General features: G+C 31.8%; 2 protein-coding genes across 2 annotated transcripts; both read left to right on the forward strand.

The window, feature by feature from the left end:
* Positions 1-11,937: 11,937 nt before the first annotated feature.
* On the forward strand, positions 11,938-16,361 carry LOC131604303 (uncharacterized). Its single transcript, XM_058876749.1, has 7 exons — positions 11,938-12,003; positions 12,114-12,164; positions 12,436-12,612; positions 12,861-12,977; positions 13,101-13,235; positions 13,330-13,901; positions 15,548-16,361. The coding sequence occupies exons 1-7, from the start codon at positions 11,938-11,940 to the stop codon at positions 16,359-16,361; spliced, it is 1,932 nt and encodes a 643-aa protein (XP_058732732.1).
* Positions 16,362-17,477: 1,116 nt separating this feature from the next.
* Positions 17,478-18,008, forward strand: LOC131604304 (uncharacterized). The gene has a single exon (XM_058876750.1). The coding sequence runs from the start codon at positions 17,478-17,480 to the stop codon at positions 18,006-18,008; it is 531 nt and encodes a 176-aa protein (XP_058732733.1).
* The last annotated feature ends 9,125 nt before the right edge of the window (positions 18,009-27,133 follow it).

Raw genomic sequence — 27,133 nt, forward strand, 5'->3', positions numbered from 1 at the left:
ACATTTTTTTAATTTAAATTATATATATATATATATATATATATATATATATATATATATAGAGAGAGAGAGAGAGAGAGAGAGAGAGAGAGAGAGAAAGAGGGAGAGAGAGAGAGGAGGAATATTCTTACTCCAAGAGTAAGTTATCAAGACTTACTCCACATCTTGACCATTAATTCTTCTCAATCTAGTGGTTAAAATTAATGAGTATTATTTTCTCTCTCCATATTTAATTGTTTATTGTTTTTAGCCATTAGATTTAGTACACTTAATGGTCAAGATGTGGAGTAAGTCTTGATAACTTACTCTTGGAGTAAGAATATTCCTCCTCTCTCTCTCCCTCTCTCTCTCTCTCTCTCTCTCTCTCTCTCTCTCTCTCTATATATATATATAATCAGGCCAACAAGCGAAGTTTCAAGGGTTTGATTTTCACATATGTTAATTTTTTGGAAAATTTAATTAGTTAAAACTATAGAGATTCTATTTGTATATTAGATAGAATTTTTTATTTATTTAAGGGAGCTGTCTAATGTAACGCCCTAAATTTAATTAATTGTTTAATTAAATTAATCAAGGATTTATTCATTGAAATTAGTCGAAGTCGGGATTTATCGGTATTATTCTAAAGGCGTAATTGGATTAATATGTTGATTTGAGCAGTTAAGTTATGGTCGGATTAGTCGGAGGAATACAATTGCGAGATGGTATTAATTAAGTTATGGAGCAATTGTAGTTGTGGAATATTATTGTGAAGAATATTCGTTATGTTATGTGATTATTCCTTTATGTGTGTTATTTGGCTTAATTGAGTAATTAGAGGAATATTATGAATTGGGCCTAAATGGAAGAAATATAACACAATGAGATTGGATTGTGGGTTAACCCAATTAAGAAAAGAGGGATAGTAATAGAGTTAGGGTTTTAGAGACATAACTCTCATATGGAAAAAGAAGAGAAAGAAGATAAAGAAGGAAAGAAAGAGGAAAGCTATGACATGAAGAGGAAGGACTCCATTGAAGAAGATGAAGCTTTTGCTAAGGTAAGGGTGGGGTTCTTACTCTCTAAGGGTTGGCATAATGATGTTTATGGTGGGTTAGATTGTATGTTATTCTCCATGGATGTGTGAGTTTGAAATTGTTAGGGTTTATGATAGAATTCATGAAATTGTGCCATTATCATGTTGTTGATGTTTGTGTATGAACCCATATGGTTAGAAACATGTTTAAGAACTTTACTTGTATGGTAATTTGCTTTCAATTGATGCATAAGGGGATTAGGGAATAAAAATGGTGATTTATGAGTTTTTACGCAGTGTAGGTCGACCTGTACAGAAGCCTGGGTCGACCTGAGCAACCTAAAAAGGCAGAAAATCCACTTTTCTTCAGCATGCGTCGACCTATGAATTTTGTGCGTCAAACTATAGAATCCTTTGCGTCGAGTCATGAGTTGACCTGAGCTAACCCGAGGGGGAAAGAAACGTTTATGCGTCGACCTGAAGATTTCCATTTTTAGCAGATTTTGTAAAAGCCATAACTTTTGATCCGTAACTCCGTTTTATACGTCGTTCGAAGCGTTGGAAAGCTAACGCAATGAACTATACCATGATGCAATGAAATGATCCATAGGATATAGTCTCCTATTATGTTTATTAGTATTAGGTGATGAACTATGTTGTGTTAACATAAGAAGCATGCTCTTTGTTATGAATTGAGGTAACCATGTTGTAGTATAACTTGATGTATGTTTTTCTTATGACGATACAATGCTATTGAGATGATGATATGTACCTTCCTTATGATGAGAAAATGATTTATGTGATGATATGAATAATTGATAATGATGTTGTATGCTATATGTGATTATTTGTACGTCTTGAGAGGTATGAGCTAATAGTGATGCCATGTGTTGAATTAACAATGAATATGTCTTTATTAGGAAGTTGAATATAACGTGTTATGACGATTGCTTGAATTGTGGAATATGATGAATGTGTTGATGTTGTTGTTAATAAGATGAATTATTGATGTTTGTTGTTAACATGATGAATTCGTTGTTGTTGTGGTAACATGATGAAGTTGTTTTCGTTGTTGTTAGTATGTGGAAATTGTCGTTATTGTCATAGACCCTATGGTCAATGTTGATACGTTGTATCGTGATTGTTGTTGTGAAGTAATGTATTGTTGTATGATGTGTGCAACATAGCGACGTGATTGTGAAGTGATGGATTCTTATGAATGATGATGATTTTGTTGTTGTTGAAGTTCGACATTATATTAATAATGTTCGATGGTAATTTAGACGATGTTGTGACGTATTTTTTACGTGTGTTGTGTTTGTCTGGATGTTACATTTATTGAGTCACATGCATTGCATAAAGAGACGGTGGCCTTATTGGCAAAAAGCGACGGTGGCCTTAATGGCAAATAGCGACGGTGTGCTCAATGGCAAATTTTGAGACGGTGGGAGTTTTACTCCAAATGGTATCACATGCATTTGCATAAGTCGAGTCACATGTGAATTGCATTTGAGTCTTATTTGATTATGTTTGTGGTGATGTGATGACTTAATGATGAGATATTTGTCGTGATGTGTTGGAATCTTGTGAATTGCATATATTGTTATGGTTGATTGTTGACATTGTTGCCATTTCATAAGTTGATTATGTGATTTGAATTATTGAGATGATGATATGTTTGTTGTGACGTGATGATAGTATAATTGTGAATTTTAATATGTTGTCTTAATTGATTAATGACATTGTTTCCGTTTTGAAAGTTGTATTATATAGATAAGTTGTTTTGCGATGAAAATCGTTGTAAGATGTTATGCGATGCGAAGTGGTGAAATTATGTATGATCTATATCTCCTATATTATTTATCATGCATTCCTTTATATTGTAAGATATCTCACCCTTTACTGATATTTCCCCTACCATGGGAAATGGGCAGGTACTCAAGATTAGCCGTGGATGTTCGAGGTTATTTATGTGAAGTATTTATGTTGCTTTATGGCAAGTCGAGTTGGTGTCCATTGCTCTGATACGTAGCACTCGGGGGGATTAGTCGTTATTATTTAATTGTTGTATTCCATGATAACAATTGTTATAAGTTGAATTGAAAGATGATTATAAGTTGAAATTGGAAGTTGTTGGATAAAGTTTTGTTTCTGAATGCTATGTATCTTTGTTGAATGCAATATGAGTATGTTTGTTTGCTTAAGTCGAAATGTGACATCCCATCGTTTGATAAATATTTTTAAATGCACTCTGATTTTCGCTTATAATTGTATGGTAGAATTGGGGTGTTACATCTAATGTACTACTTAAGGCATCATTTTTATTTATTAATAAGCGCTTCCTAATATACTACTTAAGGCAACACTTTTAATCATTAATAAGTGTTGCCTGATGTACTACTTAAGGCAACACTTTTTGTAACATCTCGATTTCATTAGTTATTTATTAAATTATTTTATTTGGTGTTTTATTAATTATTAATATATTTAATTATTATGTGATATAATAATTATTTAATTGTGTGTTATTATGCTAATTAGTTATTTTAGCTATTAGTAGAATTATGAGATAATATGCTATTGGGCCTAATAATTGAGAATAGAAATAGTAAGTTAATGCGTAGCTAAGCCCATTAGACTTAAGAAAGATAGTAAGGAGGAAATCAGGTTTAGCTGTCATAATTATCATTTGAGAGGAAGAGAAATCTCTAGCGAAGAGAAGAAAAAGAGGAGAAAAGAGAAAGTGTGAAACTAGAAGAAGAAGAAGAAGAAGAAGAAGAAGGAGATTCTTCAAGAGATAAGGGTTTTACTTTCCATTGTTATGTTTATATGTGATTCTATGCAATGAATAGGATACATGTTTATGATTGGGCGTTTCAATAGGTGGGATTTTGGATAGTTAGGGTTTTGATACAAACTCTTGATTTGATGATGAAATAGGAGAAAAGGAAGTGTTAGATTTGTACCCATATAGAGTAATACATTAGGTTGTTATTTTATGATGATAATGTGGTGTTGATTGGTGTATTTTGGACCTATAACATGTGGATACCGGAGAAGCCTAGTTGGTCTTCTTTTTTTCATTTTATTAGGTAGTGAGTTGATGCTCTGGTAATGTAACACTTAGGGGTTTTTAGTGCCGAACTCATGTTTTGTTATTGAGATGTATTGTGATATTTGCTTTTGGATAATATATCTCTGAGATAATATTTGTTGTTGAGCGGCCTTAGGGCATAATATTCTTGATTTGTTATTTGGTGATGATCTTGATGAATATTTTGAAACATGATTATAGTATGGGATATGATCATTTTGCTAATACATGAGTAATGTTATTTTCCGATGTTGTATGCATTGAGAAACGTAATGTTTCATATGTGTTATGTATTTATGACCAGGTGTATCTGTTGACTGAAATATTGTGTTTTGTTGGTTTTTGAAATCTTTTAGTTTTTGGGAACATTGATGTGACACCCTTTTTATGCATGCATGATAATTTACTTTGATTATATGTTATATTCTTAGGGTTATAGAAAAGGGTGTTACACTTTTATGTATTAATAAGCGCTGTCTAATGTTGATTTTTTTTTTTAAATTATAATGATTCTATGTGTACATTAGATAGCGCTTTTTGTATATTTATGCATGGATCGTAGTTATCTAAGTTTATAAAAATGGTCCCCTAATTGGGAGAGTCCATTTCGAATCATCCAAGCGTTTTCAAATAACGCCTATGAGATCGAAGAGTTAGCACCTGACCGTCGAATCCCGAGAGTAAATGGTAAGTATTTAAAAAGAGACAAACCTATGCTATAGGAAATTTGAATTTTAACAGAATAACATGCATAAATTAGTGCCAAAATGGTGTTCAACAAAAGGAAATGCCAAAATGGCTAAGTCATTACAACATGTTATAAAATAAAAAATCAAAGCATGTCTAACCTAGGAATCTAGACTTGAAGTCTGTGAGACTCTCTTTTGAAAACGTAATTTGAGAGCTTAGTTTTAGAGAGACTGTTTCTAATTCATTCAACTCATTCTTCAGTTGAAATGCAACTTCAGCATGTTGAACCCCTTCACGTGCTACTTGGTCGATTTTCTCTCTGGTGAGAACCGGTTAAGGTTTGCTAAGTTCATTTTTCCTTTCCAAGTCAGCAATCTTTTTGTTCAGTCAAAATCTGACTATTGAAAGATTATCTTGTTATTTTGAAACCTATCATTTATTAGGTTGAATTTGGGCATCATAGGTTTCTTTGAGCTGAATATCTTGGTATATATGGTTGAAAAGAGCCTCGAAGTCGAACATAAATTGGACGAGCGAATCAGGAATCCTTTGCTTGTTGATTGCTTGCAGGAATTTCTGAATATCCACTCAAAAATTAGCATCTTCTTTGATGGCTTTATAGAGATCAACGTAAAAAAAAATTATCTTTGAGTTGTTGTATCAAGAGGTTGACACAATATTCATATACATTAGTAGCATAAGTAATGGAGGAACCGGTGCTACTGACAATTTACGGAGCTTTTAAAGTGGCCACAAGGCCTCTGTCAGATTCTTCTTCTTGATTGCTAAGATTTCTTCTCGATGAAAGGAAGTGTTGGAGTAAGTGTACTGGATCATAGGGTCATTCTTATTCCTAATGTCTTCAAGTTATTTATGTTCCTTTGAAGTTGGATTAGGTTTGACAATAGGTCGTATGTTTTCTTCCTCAGCATTAGTTTTTTCCTCTTTCTTTTGGCCGAGAGTTTCATTAGCCGTTTTCTCATTTTGGTCCATTTTTCCATGGACCGAAGCCAAGGTGTCTTCAAAATCATCATCTAATTGGGGAGATAGTTGACTAACATCGTTTGAGTTTCAAGAGTATATTCTTTGGGATTGTCAGCATCCTTATCAATTGGTTTGGTTGTTGGTTGAACAGAAGCAAGACTTGACTCAGGGGGAGTCGACTAATCGATAGGTGACAGAGTCTTGTTAGAGATCAAAGGTTTTGGGTCTGGAGGTTTCTCTATCAAATCTTCATTTGTTTTTGGTGGTACCATAAAAAGGAAGTTAATTAAATTATGCAAAGGTGTGTGATGACAAAGAGAGTAGGAATACGACCAATACTTCAAGACTTTTCTCTTTCTCTTGGATTTTTATACTGGTGGTTTGCCTTTGTTTCCTCTTGTCAGGAGTGTTGGAGTTTTGTTTGCTTCTTTGACTGACTACCAAAAAACGCGAGAATTATGGCAGTTTAATTAAGGCGGTTTCAAAAACCGCCATTATTAACGGTCTATTACGGCGATTTTGAGAGACGCCACTATTATCCGTATATTACGGCAGTTTCAACCGCCATTATTAACAACATTATATTTAATAATTAACCTTATACATTAAGGGAGTTTTTAAGGCCATTATTAACCATATTAAGAAAATATTTTAGTTTTCCTCGAACTATTTAATAACATTTTACATATTTTAGTAAAAAAAAATACATTACGTTTCTAGTAAAAAATTATAATTAAAAAATCAAATTCACTTATTTTTTAATTCTATTTTTCTTACCCTAAAACTACTTGAAACAAGATAACACGCGTGAAACCCTTCAGCGGTGCAATTCCCCCAATTCATCTCAAATCTTTCGCCGGTTTCGATTTCGATTCCTCTCAAACCCATCATCAACTTTGATTCTTCTTAAACCCTTCATCAGTTTCGATTTCGACTCCTTTCAAAACCTTCATCGACTTCGATTCTTTTTCAAACCCTTCAACGGTTTCAATTCATCTAAAACCCTTCATCAAATTTGATTCCTCTCAAACCATTATTCAACTATGATACTTGTAAAACCTGACCGACTTATCATTATTGATTTCAAGGATTCCTTTCATGCCTTAGCTAATTATATTAAACCCTATCGAGACATCATAGAATCACATGATTCCTCAAACTGTTGAGGCATCAAAGCGGTGTCTAATGGAAATGATTCAATGCGATTATTCTCTTTGGTAGTGATAAATGGTGTTTGCTTATAGTGGCTGAGTAAAAAAGTTAAATTATATTTTTCATTTTTTATTATGTTGGGATATCAATATTTTGTGTATGTTTTTAATAACAATATTACTGATGATGCTGAAACGTCAATTTTTTTTTAATGAAAAATGTGAAAATTCTGGCCGTTATGACTGCCATAATCTGCTACTACTATATAAAGAAAAATATAGACATTTGTGGCAGTTTAAACTGCCATTATTTACAAACCAAAAAACCGACGTTTTATCCTTGGGTATGTTATGGCGGTATGTATGGTGTTAAATATGGAACCGCCATTTTTTACGTAGCGGCAGCCAAATTTATGGCGTTTTTCTAAAACGCCATTGTCGTAAATTATGGCGGTTAAATCCGCCATAACAACACCTAATTAACCGCCATAATTTACTTCATTTTTTGTAGTGACTGGTTCCTTAGTCGGAGGTTGGTCACCCTTTATAGGTTTGCTTTTTTAATAACACTTATCTTGCTTTTTGTATCACCTTGCTTAGAGGTTGGTCAAAGTCTTGATTCCGAAAAAATTTGAGACTTTTCGTCACTGTAAGAAATTTCATCCTCGACCTGGTCGTCTGATTATTTTGATATAGGCAGAAGCTAAAGATAACAAAAACTATAAGTGTGTACCTGTACTTGTTCAATTTTTGAGATTTTCTTTTTCTTGTTTTGCGTAGAAGCAGTAGGAGAATCTTGACAATTCTTTTGACCCTCGAGGAAAAGTGAATTTAAGACTATGTCAAAATTTACTAAAGAAACAAACAGGTAAAGCTTACCTTTTAAGGTTTGTTTTCTTGGCCATAAGTGACAACAGTCGCACCTTTGGTTTTCTCCTCTTGAGTTTTTGTTGCAAAAGTACATGACAAAGTCGAGATACACAGTCGAGATAAATTGAAATTTAATTAAATTATAGTAGATATATATATATATATATATATATATATATATATATATATATATATATATATATCTTCATTGGCTATCATAAATTCTTGAAAGGATGAGAGAGCAGTTGCCAACCTTTGAAGGAAGGTTGATTCAGAAAAGGTGCCTTGGAAATAGTTCGGCCACTATTTCTAAAAATTTTCAATTGAGTAGAAAGAATGTTGGAATTTAAATGTGATTAGTTCAAGGAATTGATTGTGTTGTAACTTAAGCATTTTCGATATTCTTGTGGAGTGAATTTATGCTCCGACCAACAAATATCGTTTGCCCATGTGAAGAGAGACGTTGGTACCATTTGGCTAAAACCAAATTGTCTTACCACCAAACTTTGTTGGTTGCTAGTGAAACTGAAACCGAAGTTTCCTGGTTCGATTCTTGTGGATAGGAGTGTTAGAGTCAGAAAGGCTGCCCAAACGACATTCGACGTAGCAGCAGCGACAGGGGTAACATCAGGGAACCTGTTTCTAAACCAAGTCGGACCGACATTTTGATCCAAGAAGGGAGTCATGGTTGAAACAAACACTTTTGTTTCGAGAAGCATGTTAAAATATCTCATAAAGATGATATCATTATAATTGTCTCTGGGAGTGGCTAAGGAAAGCATACTACCTTTGATATTCCGAGATTATGTTTCCAATATGAGTTCCTTTGACATGGTAACATGCATCCTTGGTTCTAAGGTCGCATTTAGCCAAAGTTGTAACACCCATAAAGTCCCAAAAAAAATGTATTTAGTTTTTACCTCAGGAAGATGTTTCAATTTATATGAGGCATTACCTAATGAGAAGTACAAATCTGCTAGTAGCTCTTTACCTAGGGATATTTTTCGACCATCATGGAGCTGAATTGCTAAAGGAATGTAAATATTTTCTATTAGAAAAGCGCTAGAGTAAAAACAAAAGGAAGAAAGCCAAAGGGTTAAAAAGACGATATGTTTCATGTCGAAAACTTCGTTGTTGTCTTTGTCATGGTGAGCAATGATGTATTGTTTAAAGCCAGGATTGTTGAAGTTAAATTCTAGGATGGTTTTTAGAGTGTGATCAAAGACTTCTCCTAAAGGTGGGAGTCCAGTTATGTCTGCCTCGTCGAACAGATTCAGTGTGATCATTCCACAAGGAAGTTGGAATTTGTTTTTGGATCCTTCCGAGAAGAAGATCGAAGCAAGAAACATACATGGGTTATACTTAGGGTCAATCCTAAAAATTTATATTAGGTAGAAAATTCCTAAGTTTTCCCATTGTTCCTTTCGTTGGCTTTGTACTCTATCGAGCCACACAATGTATTCTTTGTTATTAAGCATAGGGGTTGATCGAAAAACACGCTCAAAAGGATCTAAAAAATTTAAATCCAGCGCACGTTTCAAACTCAAAAGGCATTATGGGAAGATAGGATGGAAAGAAATCTTTCACTTTTTCAGGGCGTGATTTTAGGGTATGATATGAACCTAAAAAGGCTAGCAGTTTATCAGATATGGAAAAGGGTATGAGTACCCGAGATTTCCAAATGGATATCATATCTCTATCTTGTGGAGGTCTTGGAATGAAACTTCCAACCATGTCTTCTTTCGATGTCGGGATGAAAAATGCTAAGGGATTATTCTCGGTGCCTGTCTTGGAGCTTGAAGTAGAAGTTGCCATTGTAGAAGAAAGATGGAAGTGAAGAGTTTTTTGCGCAGAGTGTGTTTGTGAAACGCAAATGGAGGAAGAGTGAAAGGGGTTTCTGAAAATGGTATTTATAGATGCATTTACCCTTTATGTGATACACAAATGGCACATGCATGGCAGTTGGAAACGGTTCATGATTCATAAAGTAGAGGAGTTGGTGGAAGTTTCAACGATTGCATACCCACGATCTCCTAGAAAATAGGAGTAATGATGATATTTTTTGCAAAATATCCATCAAAAGTGACATTGTGCATAAAGTTGCAATGATGATGATGCCGTTAGGGGAACATAGTGAATAGTGTTGAAAATAGTCCAAAAATGCAACTTTTCTCCTTTTTTGATGTAAGTTCAGTCGAAAATGACATTTTTTATGGGAAATTTGTTATCTCAGATTTTCGACACAAGGCGTCAAAGTTTGGAGATTAGAAACAATCTTGAGAAATAAGTTGATCTTCAAATCGAAATGGCCAGTCTCGACCATTTTAGTAATTTGTTCTGTCGAAGGGAGAAGTAACTTTGGTCGAACTTTTAGTAGCACAGACCAAAGATATATGTTTTGGACTTAGACAATTTTGGAGGTTTTCATTGACACAGAAAATGCATGTAGTCAAACAAGGCTAGAATGGATAAGATCAGACGGTTGTTTAAAACACGTGTAAAGCTTGGAGAAATCAGATTGCATGACTTTGGGAGCGTGACGGAGTTTGTTAAGTCGACTGTTGTAGATAGTTCCATTAGGACTAATATATAAGAAATGTTTGTTTATAGTTTTAAAGGTCCTCAATTTCACAAAAATTCTAGAAATTCAAAGTATCAGTCCTGATAGAAACAAATAATCCCAAAATGTATGTGTTTTCGCTCCACTATATGAATTAAGTTTTTTACTTGAGAAATTTTATCTTTACAGTAAATGTAACACCTACAACATATAATAATACGGTTTTGTTTTTTAAAAATATTTAATTATTTTTTATTTGTTCCGATACAAACAATCACATGGGCCATGTTGTATTTGATATGGTGTACACATATGGTGTTAGATTTTGGTGTACACATAGCAACCCCTTTTTATTTTACAAGTTATTTGTTATTTATTGCATTCAAGTTATTTTACTGTATTTTAAGTTCATTTTTATAATGTTTTCACTGTTTTTGACTTTAATGTCAAACATATTCATATTTATAAATTTTTGCACAATCTATAGATTTTGGTTGCCACACAAAATTTAATTGATCAGTCGATCAGTTTTTCATTTCTAATAATGGAGGAATTAATTGGGTTGTATTTGTGAAAGACTATAACAAGTGCTGTGCTAGGGTATAGCGTCAACTATGCTGAACAAATTTGTTAGAATATTCATTGATGTTAGAAGAAAAAAAGATGTGCCAGTGAATTTAGAATTTGAAACATATGATGCTTATTGCAAGTTTAACTGGATCCAAATTGAAAAACAAAATACAAAGGTTTATTTTGTAAACAAGGCAAAATAGAATAACAAAAATTATAATTTAGTCAAGATTATTCTAAAACCCATATTCAATATTTTGTATTTTCTTTTGCAGAATTTATTTTTAGAAAAAACGATTTTTTTCTTTTATCTTCGTTTTAAATTTTATTTTATTATGTTCAATGTTTTCTTTTTTTTGCCATAATTATTTTTGGAAAATATGATTTTAAAATATTTTTCGTTTCGTTTATTTTAATTTTTGTTTTTGTTCAATGTTTTTCTCTTCTTTTTTCTAAATTTTGTTTTGGAAATATAAATTTTAGAATTTCTTTATATATATTTGAATTAATTATTACTGTTTTATCATTTAAATCAATAAAAAATTTAATATGAAAAAATAAAATTTTCTAAAATTTATATTTCCAAAACAAAATTTAAAAAATAGAAGAACAAAACATTGAATGCAAAAAAATAAAAAATAAAAATCTTAAAAAGCATATTTTCCAAAAACAATTATGGCAAAAAAATACAATACATTGAACATAATAAACATTTAAAACAACAGTAAGCAAATTTAAAGGAATATGGTCAATAATGTGAATAAGGAAAAAAATCATATAAAGAAATAGTTTGCATATTTAGCCAAAAAAAATATTTTCTATTTTTTTTTTGAATTATTACCTACCTTATATTGCCTAGACTAATATTAATATATGTATTTTTAACTTTGAATTTAAATATTTTATTATTTATACTTTCATCTTTTACCCAACATCTCATTCTCTATATATACAGAGTTGCAAAAATCCATACATTCACTCAAGAATTCTATCATTTCAAAGAATGAATATCAATGAAAATATTGGTTACGGCCAAGAATTGGCTCACCTGCTACGAGACAATATTAATGTAAATACTACTTAATTATTCTTCTTTTCATTCTTGATTTATTATTTTATTATAAATATATAATTGATTTTCTAGCTAATCCTATGTATCTGTTTTGCTATATGACACAGAAAATAGTACAAGATTTTAGATTCGAACCAATTGACATTACACCTGTTTATGTACATATACTAATTTCCTTACTTTATGAATAGTTATTTTCGTAAACATGTCATTTGGTTTAGTGATATAAAGTTGAAGAAAATGATCAAGTCGGAGACAAAAATTAATATATTTTATTTGATATGTTTAATCAATTTCAATTAATTTTGTCTCCAATATCTATCTGAAATTCAACTTTCAAATAATTAAAGAGGAATTATTAATACGAATGAGTAATTATCAACTTTTTTTTCATTTATATTGTTGCATATGATAGTCTTGTTTTTGCAGGAATCATCTAAACGGGGGAAACTTTTAACAACAATATTGCTCAAAAGAAAAATCTTTTCTTTTTCATTTCCAATTGATTTTAAAATTACGTGTTTTTCTGGTATAGACAATATGTTGTCTAATCTCAAAAACTGGGAAGTTCAATATCGAATGAGGGAATCAGGAATGTGTGATATGGTAAAAAAACTTGAATTTTTTAATTTGTCTTTTATTTAAGCACTATTGAGCTTACTAATTTCCTGTTTATATTAAGATATAAATCAAGATTTTCAAATTTTTATTTTAGGGCAAAATTTCATATTATTATTTTAATTTATTTATTTATTTTACAGTCTATGATATAATATGTTTATTATGTAATTATATAGTATATAATATATATCTAACACAACTCGTTAATGTTTTTATTTTGTTGTTTCTTGAAGTACTATATTCACCCTACCATCAGTGGTGGTAGAAAATTACGATCTGTTACAGAGGTTGTTAACAACTTACTTCCTAAAGAATATGCCAAGTTGGAAACAAGAAAAAGAAAGAGAAAGGTGATGAACAAAAAAATACTATATAATTTTAGTTCTTTTATTATTTATAAATTTATTTGTTAATAATATAAAATTAAATTTTGTTTATACTTTTCTGCTTATACTTGTTTTAATAATTGTTAGGACGGGGAAGATAATCATGAAGAAAATAATAGTGAAATTGAGGCTAATGAAAATACCCTGCCTCAAGTAAGAGTTGTTGATTTACTTCCTTCTAGTGTCTTCGTACCTAGGAAAAAACGAAATTATAAGAAAAAGGTGATACATCAAATTATATTTAACAATAACATTACTACATTAAAATATTTATTGAAATTTAAGTTAATTTTTTATCATTGATTATTATTGTTAGGTTCAAAACAGAAAACTTGATGAAGTGGAGAAATATATTCCTCCTAAATTCCCCATCCGTCTTGAAGAGGTTCTTAAGAATAAAGAGAACAACGTTGAAGATGAAAATGTTTCTTGTTTTCTTTCAAAGATTGAGGACGATAAAAACATCCCTGAAGTTGGTAATGTTTTCTGTCTTCAAGAAACTAATGACAAAGGGAACAATTTTGCAGTTGAAAATGTTTCGTGTCCTCCAACTATTAAGGCGAAAGAAAATAGTTTTGAAGCAGAAAATGATGTGTGCGCTCAAGAGATAAAGGACACAAAGAAAATTTATGAAGGACAAAATGTTTCTTGTTTTCAAGAAATGGAGGACAAAACAATCAATATGGATGTTGACAATGTTTCAATAGAAGCATTACTAAATCCACAAGATGTTTCACTAAGTATTTCAGAAGTACAGCCTATTGCTCCTATCAATCAAGGAGTATTGGAAGATATGTTCAAAGCTTATGATTTTGAAAATAATTCGACATTAACAAACGACATTAGTAATGATGAAGTCTTATCTGAGATTCCAGACGACTTCTTTGAGTACGATGATCTGATTGCAAGCTATCTAAGATAATTTGTATTTTTTAATTTGACTTGTCAAATAATCAACAATAAAAAATTAATAATTATATGTTGTTATTTCTATAGCGCGAGAGCCTGAGACATTTGAAATTTATTTTTCATATGTGGGGATCAAAATAGTTTAAAAATATTCAAGTTTAAGTGTCAGAGGAAGTGAATTTTTATTTCTTGTTCACTACTTTTGGTAAAACTCATAATTTCTAAGCTAAATTTTCCATCAAAACCATAATACTAGATGGCTAAACATAATAAAACAATCAAATATTTAACCTTATGTAAATTGTGGATTTTTACTTTTAATAGTATTTATAAATTGTTTTAATGTACTAAAGTATAAATCTACAATTTTATTTTATTTTTAATATTTATAGATGGATCAATAAAATATTTGAATGGATTTATTTATTTATTAATTAACTTTTTTTGAATTATGAATTTATACTTTAATACATTATAAGAGATTGAAAGTGTTTCTCTCTTATTAAATTAATATTAAAATTATAAAAATGAATGTACTAAAATTAAGTATTATCATATTATATATATATATATATATATATATATATATATATATATATATATATATATATATATATATATATATATATATATATATATATATATATATATATATATATATATATATATATATATATATATATATATATATATATATATATATATATATATATATATATAAAAGGGTTATATTTACTCCAAAAGTAAGTTATCAACACTTACTCCCAATCTTAATCATTAATTCTTCTCAATCTAATGGTTAAAATTAATAAGTATTGGTTTTCTCTCTCCATATTTAATTACTCATTAATTTTAACCATTAGATTGAAAAAAATTAATGGTTAAGATGTGGTGTAAATGTTGATTTACTCTTTAAGTAAATATATCCCTCCTTTTATTTATATATATATATATATATATATATATATATATATATATATATATATATATATATATATATATATATATATATATATATATATATATATATATATATATATATATATATATATATATGTGTGTGTGTGTGTGTGTGTGTGTGTTTTTTTTTTTTTTACTTAGAAAATAACATCAAACCCATAAATTGATCAAATATCCACCTTAGGAAAGTAAAAAAATAGATCTCAGAGACTTCATCAAACCCATAAATTGATCAAATTAACTAACTTATTAGAAAATAACATCAAATCATAACTTCTAAATCGATCAAATCATTTGAAATCCACATAGAAGCCAAGTTGTCTAAGGCAATATTGTGACACATATGCTAAAACTATCGAGTATGTGTGATGTTTAATCATAGAAATACTAACTATGTGTGTTATACACTTTCTAAGGTGCGAGATCTCTAATAGGTCTTTATGGGTTTAATAGGTCTTAATAGGTCTAAGGTGCGATAGTTTAATAGATCTTAATAGGTCTTAATAGATCTTAATAGGTTTTTCATAATGTCGTTAAAGCTAGATTGAGATCGAATTATATAGGCAGTGTGGATTCTCCTAGGGGAAGAGTATCTGATGTTGCAGGGGTGAAGGGGGAAGCTAAGAGATTCTTTGAAGACAATATAAAGAGTCTGAACTTGTTAGGCCAAGGTTAGAGACAATACAATTTCATGGGCTAAGCATAGCGGAAGCGGCAATCTTAGAGGTACCATTTACAAAGGAAGAAATTAAAGAAGTGGTATCGGAATTTGATGAAAACAAGAGCCCGGGGCCAGACGGGTATAACTTTAATTTCATTCGCAAATGTTGGCATTTTTTGGAGGAAGAGGTGTACAAGTTCGTTGTTGAGTTCAGTTCTAAAGCTAATTTGCCTAAAGCCGTTTCTGCATCGTTCCTTGCTTTGGTTCCAAAAGCAGATAATCCGCAATTCCTGGGGGAGTATAGACCAATTAGGTTGGTTGGGTGCCTTTATAAAATCATCGCGAAATTATTAGCCAATAGATTAAAGAAGGTTGTGGGCAAGTTAGTCTCTCAAACTCAGACAGCTTTTATTCCTGGTAGGCAAATTCAGGATGGTGTTTTGGTCCTAAACGAAGTTTTAGACTATGCGAAGAGGTTCAAGAGGAAATGTATGGTGTTGAAGGTAGACTTCGAGAAAGCATACAATAATGTAAATTGGAAATTTCTGTTAGATACGTTGAGAAGGTTTGGTTTTGGTGTGAGATGGGTAAGGTGGATAGAAGCCTGTGTTTGTAATGCATCTCTATCAGTGTTAATTAATGGCAGCCCTACGGCGGACTTTTTTATGGAGAAAGGATTACGTCAAGGGGACCCCCTATCGCCGTTCTTGTTCACATTGGTAACGGAGGGTTTAGCTATGTTGATAAAGGAAGCTACTGCTGTTGGTGCCTTTGAGGGATTTGAGATAGGAACATCGGTCACTTATAACTTGCTCTAATTTGCTGACGATACAGTTATTATCATAGAACCGTCATGGTCTAATTTATGGGGTATAAAGGCGTGTTTACGGGGGTTTGAGTTGGTGTCAGGCTTGAATATTAATCTGTGTAAGAGCTGTCTGTTTTTTATCAATGTTGAAGAGGAGTTCATGCAAGCAGCAGCGTACTTCTTATGCTGCCAGACGGGAGCTGTTCCTTTTTCCTTTCTTGGAGTTCCTGTTGGAGCAAACCATTGACAGAGCAGTGTGTGGAAACCGGTTATCAATATGATGAAGAACAGACTTTCGGTTTGGAAAGGAAGGCACTTGTCAATTGGGGGGAGGGTCACACCTATTAATTCTGTGTTGAACGCGTTGCCGATTTATTATCTTTCTTTCTTCAAAATGCCGAAGGTGGTGTTAAAAGAATTAGTGGCAATCCAAAGGTGTTTTTTGTGGTGTGGAGGTTTGGACAAGAGGGGTATCTCTTGGGTAGGTTGGTCGGAGGTGTGTCGTCCTAAAGTGGAGGGTGGGCTCGGGGTGAGATGTTTAGAAGTTTTTAATGAGTCACTAATGGAAAAATGGAAATGGCGGTTTTTAGAGGATAGGGAGGCATTATGGAGACCTTTGTTAGAGGGTAGATACGGCTGTTTGGTTTTGGTAGTCTTTAATGGTTCTAGTTTACCGGTGACCAAGTTTTCGCTTTGGTGGAGGGACTTGGTCTTGGTAGAAACGACAGTTTCTCCTAATAATTGGTTATCGGGAGGCATTTCTTGCAGATTGGGGAATGGTGATGTTGCTAAGTTTTGGCTGAATCGTTGGTTAGGTGGTACACCACTTAGGGATTTATTTCCAGCAGTGTTTTCTTGTGCTGTTAATAAATTTATGACTGTTTCATATTCTGGTTTCATTGAAGGTACTGTTTGGCGCTGGCATGTGCAGTTAGGTGATGGTGGTGTCGTGGGGGAGGGCCTGCAAGTGGGAGGAGCTTTGTAGTATTTTGCAGGATGTTTCACCTAATAAGGATGATAAGGAAAAATTTAAATGGTTTAGAGAGGGGGATGGTGTGTATTCAGGGCATCGGGTTATGAGGTGTGTTCCAAAGATCTAGTAGAAATCCCGGCAGTGCAACTAAACATGGCAGCGATGAACTTGATCTGGGAAACGTATGTTCCGTCAAAATTACATGTGTTCGGTTGGAGGGCTTTGCGGGATAGGCTCCCGTCGAGGGAACAACTTGCAGCTCGTGGGATAATTACGGAGGAGAGCGGCATGGTATGTGTGTTCTGTTACACTGAGATTGAATCTTTGAATCACTTGTTAGTGGGGTGCTGTGAGGCAAGAAAAGTATGGCAGAAAATTGCAGGATGGTTGGGGATTGACTTGGAGAATGTTGAAGATGTTGTTGAACATTTGTTGGATTTTGAGGGGTGCCTTACAGGGTTGGTGAGCAAAAGGAAGAGGCTACTGGTTTGGTTGGCATCGGTTTGGGCTATGTGGTGGATGAGGAATGAGATAATCTTTAATGACCAAGAATATCATGAGGATGAAGTTGTGCACAAGGCAATCTCTCTTGCTTGGTTGTGGAATTTGATAGGATCCAAGTCCAACTCTGTATCAAATTTTTACTTATGGAGCCATTGTCCAGTTCAATTCTTAAACTGTTGATCTTTGTAAGGTTTCGTGGGAGTACGTTTTGTGCTCTATTTTAATACTAAATTGCATTGCTTGTATAAAAAAAAAAAAATAGGTCTTTATGCGCGAGCGTTAACTCCATTTCATTGTTTTTGTTACTTTCAGCATGTTGCGGGGTTAAAAACTCCGCTATTTCAAACCTTTAATGAGTTGTCGTAAATTTTAAAACTCCCACCGATATAATTCTCTCTAAATTTTAATCCCCTCTAAATGATTAAAAACTGGAAAAGAAATGTAGAGACTTGATCTAGTATCGTGAGAGACTTGATCTAGTATCGTGAGAGACCTCCTATCGCGTTGTTTAAGCATGGAAATACTAACCATCATTTGTCATACATATAGATTTTCATATCTAACCATCAAACATAATTTTACTTAAATAAGTAAAATATATTAGCTCAAAATATTAATAAAATCAAAAACATAAATGATATACAAAACATGTTAAATGCATTGCAAAATTCATAGAAATAGAGGCAAGAAAAACCACGTACGTAATTAAATAATATAATCAATTATATTGCAGAATTTATTAGCTCTACATTATTGCAAGCACTAACTTAAACTTCATTTATTTAAGATTGATGAGAACAAAATATAACATCTTCTAAAGATTATATTATGAATGAAAAATAAATTAAAGATAAAATTGCTAGAGTATCAATATTTGTCACATGGGGAAACTCTAAAAGATGGGGAGAAATAATATGATTAATTAAAGTGATATTAAGGATTATTTTCAATCCGTTTTTTAGAAAGTTCAAACTTCATTTGTCTACAAATTGACCACTTTTTCTAGAGGAGGCACATTTCATGCAAAGTTAGAGACAACTAATCTTTATGAGAATTTATAAAAGAATTTACGTATATACCATATGTAACAACATCTTACTTCTAAATTAGGCATTACAATTTTTTTTAATATAACATGAAGAAAACTTAATGTATTACGATATATTTATATATAAAATTAACGAGGTAAATACTTAACTCAGCCTTAACATTTAAGTAACTTCCAAAGTAATAATATTGTTTCGATTTAGGCTTTCTAAGTAAAAATTTATTCAAACTAGTAAAATACGCATTAAAACTAAAATCATATATAGTGAAATCATCCATAAACACTTTAATACAATTATTGAAAAAATCAACAAAAATATTAACCGTGCATTGTTGAAAAGTGTCAAGATCAAAGGGCATTTTTCTAGAGGTAAAAGTGGTTTTCCTTTGGTCTGTAGTGCAATATAAATAACACGCCTGCCAAATAAGCGAGATTTGATTTTCCCCCCTTAATTTTTTTTCTTCGATTCCCCCCTTAGAAACCCACTTTTCAAATTCTCTTCCCCCGATGCTGACATGGCTAGGGAATCTCCATACTTGGCATCTCTTAAATTGTTTGTCTGATGAATTGGCATTCCACGTGACATTTTTAAATTTCTTTATAAATTTTTTATCTGAATCTTCATACTTGGCATATTATTCACTACTACAAAAAAGCTATTTAATAGCATTTTTTTTTGTTTTTGATAGCGCTTAAAAGTGCTATTAACCACGCTGCTATTGTAAATATTTTCGTTTGATAGCACTTTATAGATATGAAAATTAATAGCGTTTTTCCAAAACCGCTATTATAGTACTGGTAAATAATAGCGTTTTCTAAACAAGCGCTACAGAAGTAGGTATTTTTCATTTTATAATACGCATTTTTCTTTGATTTTAATAGCACTTTCAAACGAAGTGCTATTATAAGGCACGTGTTTGATAGCGCTTTTCAATAAAAATGCTATTATAGTATATTTCATTAAGGAATTGTATCTATATAGGTCAATCTACGCTACATAATAGTGAATGATAATAAACAAATTACCATATTCAACATTGATCTCAATGAAATTAAGCTAGAACTTTTGCCATAAGTAATTAATTTGGTCCAACTAAGAGTACATCAAACCAAATTCCAAACAAAAGTAAAATCACTTAGTTAGGCATATTATAATCTTGTACACTACTTTCATACACATACTTACCATATCAGCTTCAAGACGAGCACACCCTAAACGTGACTTTCTATAAGGATGTTGAGGGTTTAACGCTCTTTCTCGATTTTCACTACTAACTTTCTGCATTAATTAAAAAATATATTAATATAATTTATTGAATCAATACTAGTATCAAACTTATCAACCAACCACAAGAAGAGAAAACCAACTTGTTAAGTAAGAACATAATTCAAGAATCAAATAAAACATATGGAGGACCTTGAGATTACCAAAGTCATATCTAATTATTGGAAGGACAAAATCTGTCAAGATCCCAAAATTAAACTAAACCATAATCTGGACATATTATGGCGGAAAAACATTTTGGAGTTCCTACCAAGTAAATCAATAAACTCAATAAATCTATCAAACACCTTTAGAAATTAAATCAGAACAACAATATATTATCAGCAGTGGCACAATAAATTAAGGATATACATGCAAGCACAATTTCATATCCTATAGCAAATTGTTAACACTACTATAAAAATTTGTATGCATGGTGGATAGAGATAAAGAATGAAAAATTATTACCTGAAACTTTGTAGTCATACTCTGAGCTACAAATTTATCCCAATCCTCTTGTTTTATACAGTAAGAATATTTTGTCGGTCGATGTTTAACAAAACCACCCTTACTATCTCTTTGATAGAACTTTGTCATTTTTGTCCTGAATGCCCTGTGCAACTTTCCAGCTTCTTTATATATAAATGCACGATGTTCTTCGCCAATTACAAAAGCTTTCCGCAAACAGTTCAATTTTGTATAAACATCCAAACAAATAGATTTACGAAATTAAAATTTTACAACAAGCTTGAGTTAGTGTGCTACTTCGATTTCATCCCAAATGTTTTGTTTATAAACCCCTATAGCCTCTTTATTTTTATTTTTGCACTCCAATTGTCCAAACTAATTGGAACTAAGCGACGAACTGTGACACCAATATAACTAGCAAAACTCTTGCTATTATGCTTGATTGGTTGACCTCTTGCATTCCATTGAACCTATAACAAAATTAAAGAGCAAATAAAGAATCAACAATCTCACTAATATTTTAAGAGAATCATCGTCTCATAAAAATCTAGCTATTTTTACCTTAACCCTCTTTCCATGGCTTTTGGATTTGTGAATTTTTTGCAACCGGGTCACACCACGTTTACCAACTATTTTCGTACTAGACGAACCACTTTCATCATTAGTAGAAACCATAGTTAACCTGTAAAATGCGTAAAAATATTAGGAGATATTAGGTATAGTGAAGAACACGTAAAACATACAAGGAAATATATTAGGAGATACATAGTAGATGTGATACTGCTAAAAAGTTTCAAACTAAAAATGTAAGTTTAACACCTTTATTATTAGATGACAGTACTTGGTTTAGAATAGAATCATTTGACAACATAGTTCATGCAAACTCAGACAAACATAAAACACAAATATGATTCTTAAACAACATTTTATTCACTCACATTATAGACAATCTTCAAATGATGCCACAAAAACCTTGGATGACATGTAGATTAATAAACCATATTTCCGTTCCATATTTCCTAACAAGTAATATATGTAACTAGTTAACAACTGCTAAACCAAATTGGATTCTACCCATGAATCATATACCCAATTTCAAGGTCTTAGTCCTATAAGAACATATATATATGATTCAAACAAAGGGTATATATATATATATATATATATATATATATATATATATATATATATATATATATATATATATATATATATATATATATACTTCAATTAAATGAAACTGAGAGAGAGAGAGAATCATAGGGTAAGGTAAAGCAACTAGCATAGTCGCCAAGTTACTACTTCAATACTACAACTATAGCTAGCTACATCACCACCACAACAAAGAAAACAAGGTTTGCATCTTTTAAATGTAGTCATGAGAACAATGATTTTATTAAAGAAAGGAATAAAAGTTGTAAGAGGAGTATCAAGCTTGTGTAAAGAAATCAAATCTAATAAAAGTCCCTCCCTTATTAACTCTTCAAATAAATATTAATATCACCTTCAATTTGGAACTAGTGGCCCAAACCTAGAAGCAATTGGGAGGAATATTGCAAAAAAGTGTGCCACATTTCCAATACGCCTTTTGATTTCATATTTATACTGATACAATATGTGACATTTACTATTGGAAAAGCTAATTGATTAACATCACCTTGATAGTATGTGGCCACTCTACATTTAAATATTCTATTTTTACTTCCATTTTTTCAGTGTATTAGCAATGAACTTCAAAGTTAGGATAATTCTTGTATGCTACCTTCTAATCATATATCTGTGAATGAACTAATTAGTTTAATGGACTTGAACCAAGAAACCATTTGGCTAATCCAAGAAATCATATTTCCATTAGAATAAGAGGACTAATGGAGGGGATTAATGTACAGAAACCATCAGGTAGCAGTTCCAAAAAACCTTATTTCCATAACATGCATATCTAGCCAAAGAAGAGAAAAATTGAAATATTCACTAACCAGACCCAAGTTATTGGCGGATGACAAAAAGGACTTTTACTCCAATTTTTAGTGACTGCATAATAGTACATCATATATCATTAGTCAACATAATAGATTGCATTAAATAATAGGCAAATCTTATTGACATTGGACAAATCTTAGGAATGAATGGAAAATATAATTGACAGTGGGCAAATATAATTGACAGTAGGCAAATCTAAGTGACAGGGCAAAAGGGAATGGCCACATCATTTTTGCAAATCTAACCATTCAACTTCATTTTTGCAAATCCATATATAATGGGACACTTCTAAGACATTTAGTCAAGTTAACTTATATGTTTCAATCAACAATTAGTGTAAGGAAATTTAACCTCTTAGCTAACTTAGTTCCATCAATCTAAAGTGGTTTCAAAACAGTCCTAACAATAAAAAACCAACCACTAACAGTAACAAATATTATATCTTGCCTAACAGAGCTCAATAAAAATCAATAACAGGTTTTTCAATGGACAAAATAAAGCAAACTGATTTCAAGCCCAACATAACTAATTCCTTAGCAGCTAATAGATTTTCAAAAGTATTTAGCTTCCATAACCAAAAGGAGTTCAATCCAATTCAAACTAACTTCCTACTGCTAGTATACTCTACTATACTGCTATATATCCTTTCCCATTTATTTACCTTTATTCTCCTTCCACTTATAATTGTTCTTGCTTTTGTTAATTTAAAGATTCATGCTTATGGCCTATAATTGTCCAAGTAGTATAATAGCCAACAATGTAAATCGATTATTAAATCCCTAACATTTTTCTAAAACTAGCATTACCTACATTCCAAACACATCCAATTCAAAAGAATCAAAATGAAGGGCATAAACCATTCAAACCCTATTCTGAATTCCTGTTCAGTTCAAGTTCATACACCATATGACATTAAAAGTTAATTGAAATCCAACTATGACTACGACTCGTAAACGGTTACATCGCCAGCATAGAAGATAACTTGAACACCTAACAAAAAATCACTAATCTAACATTTCATATATCAAATTCCAAAAGAAAAAAACACAAAACAAATTATGCAGATTCATACCCCTTGGTTCTTTTTTCCAGTAACAGGACACTTAGGTCTTCTTTTTAGTCCACCTAACAAACCCCAATTTCATACATCAATCAAAAACACAATGTTATTTACAGTGAATCTTCAAATTAGGTTAAAATATTACAAAGCTCAGGAAAATTAGGGATTCACTTATAATTTCTCAACAATTGTAGAAACCAAATTATCTTCAAATCCCTAATTTTACAACATAAAGCAATAATCTGAGAGAAGAAAGATTACAAGATACCAGTGAAGAGAAAGGTGACGGTAGTGAGCTGAGGAAGGTTGAGTTTGATAGAGATTGGGTTTTCTTCGTTCTTTCTAATCGAGTGGAAATAATTAGTGAATCTGAACCGACATGGAATATCAGAGGAAGAAGAACACTGACTGAGTGACTTGGAGGAACAAGAGGAATATGAGTGAATTGAGTGAATCTGAGAAAGAAGAGGTCGAAGGGCTTTTCTTTTGTTTTTGCCCAAAATTTTGTGCGCCAATACAAAATGTTAGCCACCAAAAGGCTTTTTTTTTATAATTATTTTTATTATTTATTTTATATTTTATAATTAATAGCGTTTTCCTACAAATGCTAACATAGGATAGTCAAATAATTGTGTTTTTTAAGAAGCGCTATTTTAGTGAAGATTAGTGAAGGAAATTAATAGCGTTTCTGAAAAAGTGCTAACATAGCTAACAATATTAGTAGCGTTTTAAAGAAAGCGCTATCTTAGTGAAATTTAATAATAGCATTTTTTTACGAAGTGCTATCAAAATCATATTCACTGTATACTATAATAGCGCCCGATCATAGAGTGCTATTATAGATGTGTTTGTTTCCTTTTTAATAGCACTTTGTTTAAAAACGCTATTAAATTAGGCGATACAAAATATCAATTTTGGTGTAGTGAATATATTAATTTACGATTTTTTAATTTATTTTCATTAATGTTTTTTATGAATCAATTCTTTACTAACCACTGCTATCAGTTGATGATTATTTATCTATGGTTTCAAATATTCAGATGAATTTTTGTTAACATACTCCTATAGTAGTGTGAGTGTGAGTGATACTTTAGTATTTCTTGTATTTACAGTTACTGCAATTTTCCAGAATCTTACTATTACAAAGCTTCTTAATAAGTGACATCATTTTGGTTTCAAATTAAACTACTCTTGGTTTTTTTCTTTTAAAAGGCTCATTTGATGAAAGAGAAAGGTGACTTAATGGAGCTAGTTGATGGAAGATTAGGATAAGATTTCAACAAAAAGGAAGCTATGGTGATGATTAACGTGTCTCTCCCATATGCACTAAGTAAGTCACGAGGAAGTATTATTATCTGATTGAAGAAAATGAGATAAGTAAGTCATATTAAGGTAGCAGAACTTGAGTGAAGTGAAAGGAAAAGAGAAATATGGCAGCAGTATTTGTTTGTTAGTTTGAATGAGAGTTTTATGATAGAGTTCCACATCGATTTGGAAGTGTATTTACAGTAGTGTTTATATACCAATCACAAATATAAGTTAATAACTTGAAATCAAACTAAACAAATGAGTAGTCTTGAATGAATGGCAATTACAAATTAAATTAAAAATAAAAAAATCTTGCTGGACTGCCACCTATGAAGATTCCGGAGGATCCATACCGAAAAGAAAGTGACATTATTTCTTCGTTTTGTTTTTGATCCACTTAGCAATGACTTATTGTTACATTAATTATGAATCTAAAAAGTGAATTTCTCTTATAATTTGGGACAGAGGGAGTATTATATAGAAAACTCAGATAAAAATTGTATTGCAGGCTGTATCAACAAATTAGTTTCTGAATAACTTGGAGTGCACATATTTTTCTTCCATTTTGAAAATAGAAACCTTGCAAAAACAGGTCTAGGATCCGATCTGTCACGAGGATCACTATGTTGTATCAATGTTAGCATTAGAAATCACAACAATATGCAGCCTATAGGAAAACACTGCTCCTCTTTAATTTTTATGAGCATGGATCATCAAAGCAGTTGCAGAAATCAACTCTGACAGATAATTGCTGCCTGTCATAGTTATTCCAGCAATCATCTCCTTTACTGAATCTAAACAAAACCAGAAGAGATATGGGTGTAAATAATAGTCACATAGAAATGTGAAGCTAAATGAGTGTTAAAAGTTATCAAAGAGAAAATTTAAACCTGAGAGATATGTCACTGCTTCCATCTTCGTTCCGATCACCCCATCCCCCTTTGAGACCCTTCATTGATCTGCAAACAGGCTAAAAAAAATAACTCAAAAAATTTCCACAAATCTGATAGATGAAATAGTAAACTTATAGTTCAAAAACACAATTTATTTTTGTTGTAAAATATAAAAAACATCAACTTTGTGCGGTGTAACATAATGGTTATAACCTTTGGCAATAGATTGCAGATTTTGAATTTCAATTTCTTGAGGATAGCTATTGTTTATTAGGAGTCAGTTTTCTCCTTTTCATCTATTCCTGAACAAAAAAAACAATAAGTGGACATGGTGGCAAGTTTTAAAGTGAGTTTGGCTTCTTACAAAGCAAGATTGGGAAGAAGAAGGGGTAATACAAAATACAAATATATGACTAAAAAAATGAGATAGTGCTAGTGCTATAGTATTGTGTTTCTATGCTATTATTGAAATTCACATGAAAATGTAATAATAATAATAATATGGTAGAAACGAAAAAAGAGAAGTATTTCGAAGACTCACCCGATCAAGACTCATTTGATCAATTCGTCATCAATAATTACGGAGGGAATGCGAGCAATCTTACGCCACTCTCCCCCCCTTTTTCCGTAAATTTGCTTTTAATAATGGACAACGAGTCACACTTAGTAGCGAATGAGAGGAAGGAAATCCTTTCATTGGCAATGACTTGAGTTTGGAAGCATTAATAATCTCAAGGTTTTGGAGAGAAGTGAGATGTTGAAGCCACTTCTCATCAATGCTTTTATCATTAAGACCACAAATGTATAATGTCACAAGCAATGCAGGTAGCAATGTCCCCATCAACGTTTTCACCATATCATCACCGTTAAATCGCAACACTGAAAGACAAGTGAGATGTTCCCAATTCTGCTTAGTATTCCACATAACCCCACCAACAGAGCCAACTGTCAGTTCCCGCAAAGCATTAGGTAAATCATCTATGACAAAATATTGAAGATTTTGTAGATTTCAATTTCCATTTCTTGAAGATCGGTTAGAGTGTGCGTTGCTTCAGTTAGTGAAAGAAGCTTCTCACACTTCCACACTACAAAATAAACGAGGTTTGGAGTGGCCAATCCACCTGGGGGAAATGACTCCAACTCATTACAATCCCATATTTTGAGGCTTTTAAGAACTAAGAGACTCTTCTCTTAAGGACAAGGAGAGCGCCAAAGGTAAAAGATATCATTGAATTACAACTATAAGATATTTTTAATTCCTCAAGCGACGTGCAGTTGTGCAAG

The sequence above is a fragment of the Vicia villosa genome, linkage group LG5, assembly GCF_029867415.1.
Source record: "Vicia villosa cultivar HV-30 ecotype Madison, WI linkage group LG5, Vvil1.0, whole genome shotgun sequence".
NCBI lineage: Eukaryota > Viridiplantae > Streptophyta > Magnoliopsida > Fabales > Fabaceae > Vicia > Vicia villosa.

Excerpts from the sequence above, each read along its gene's own strand:
- LOC131604303 (XM_058876749.1), top strand. The coding sequence starts at position 11,938 with ATGAATATCAATGAAAATATTGGTTACGGCCAAGAATTGGCTCACCTG. Across the intron at positions 12,004-12,113 it reads TGCTACGAGACAATATTAAT|AAAATAGTACAAGATTTTAG; the intron begins GTAAATACTACT and ends TATATGACACAG. Across the intron at positions 13,236-13,329 it reads AACGAAATTATAAGAAAAAG|GTTCAAAACAGAAAACTTGA; the intron begins GTGATACATCAA and ends TATTATTGTTAG.
- LOC131604304 (XM_058876750.1), top strand. The coding sequence starts at position 17,478 with ATGGCAGCGATGAACTTGATCTGGGAAACGTATGTTCCGTCAAAATTA.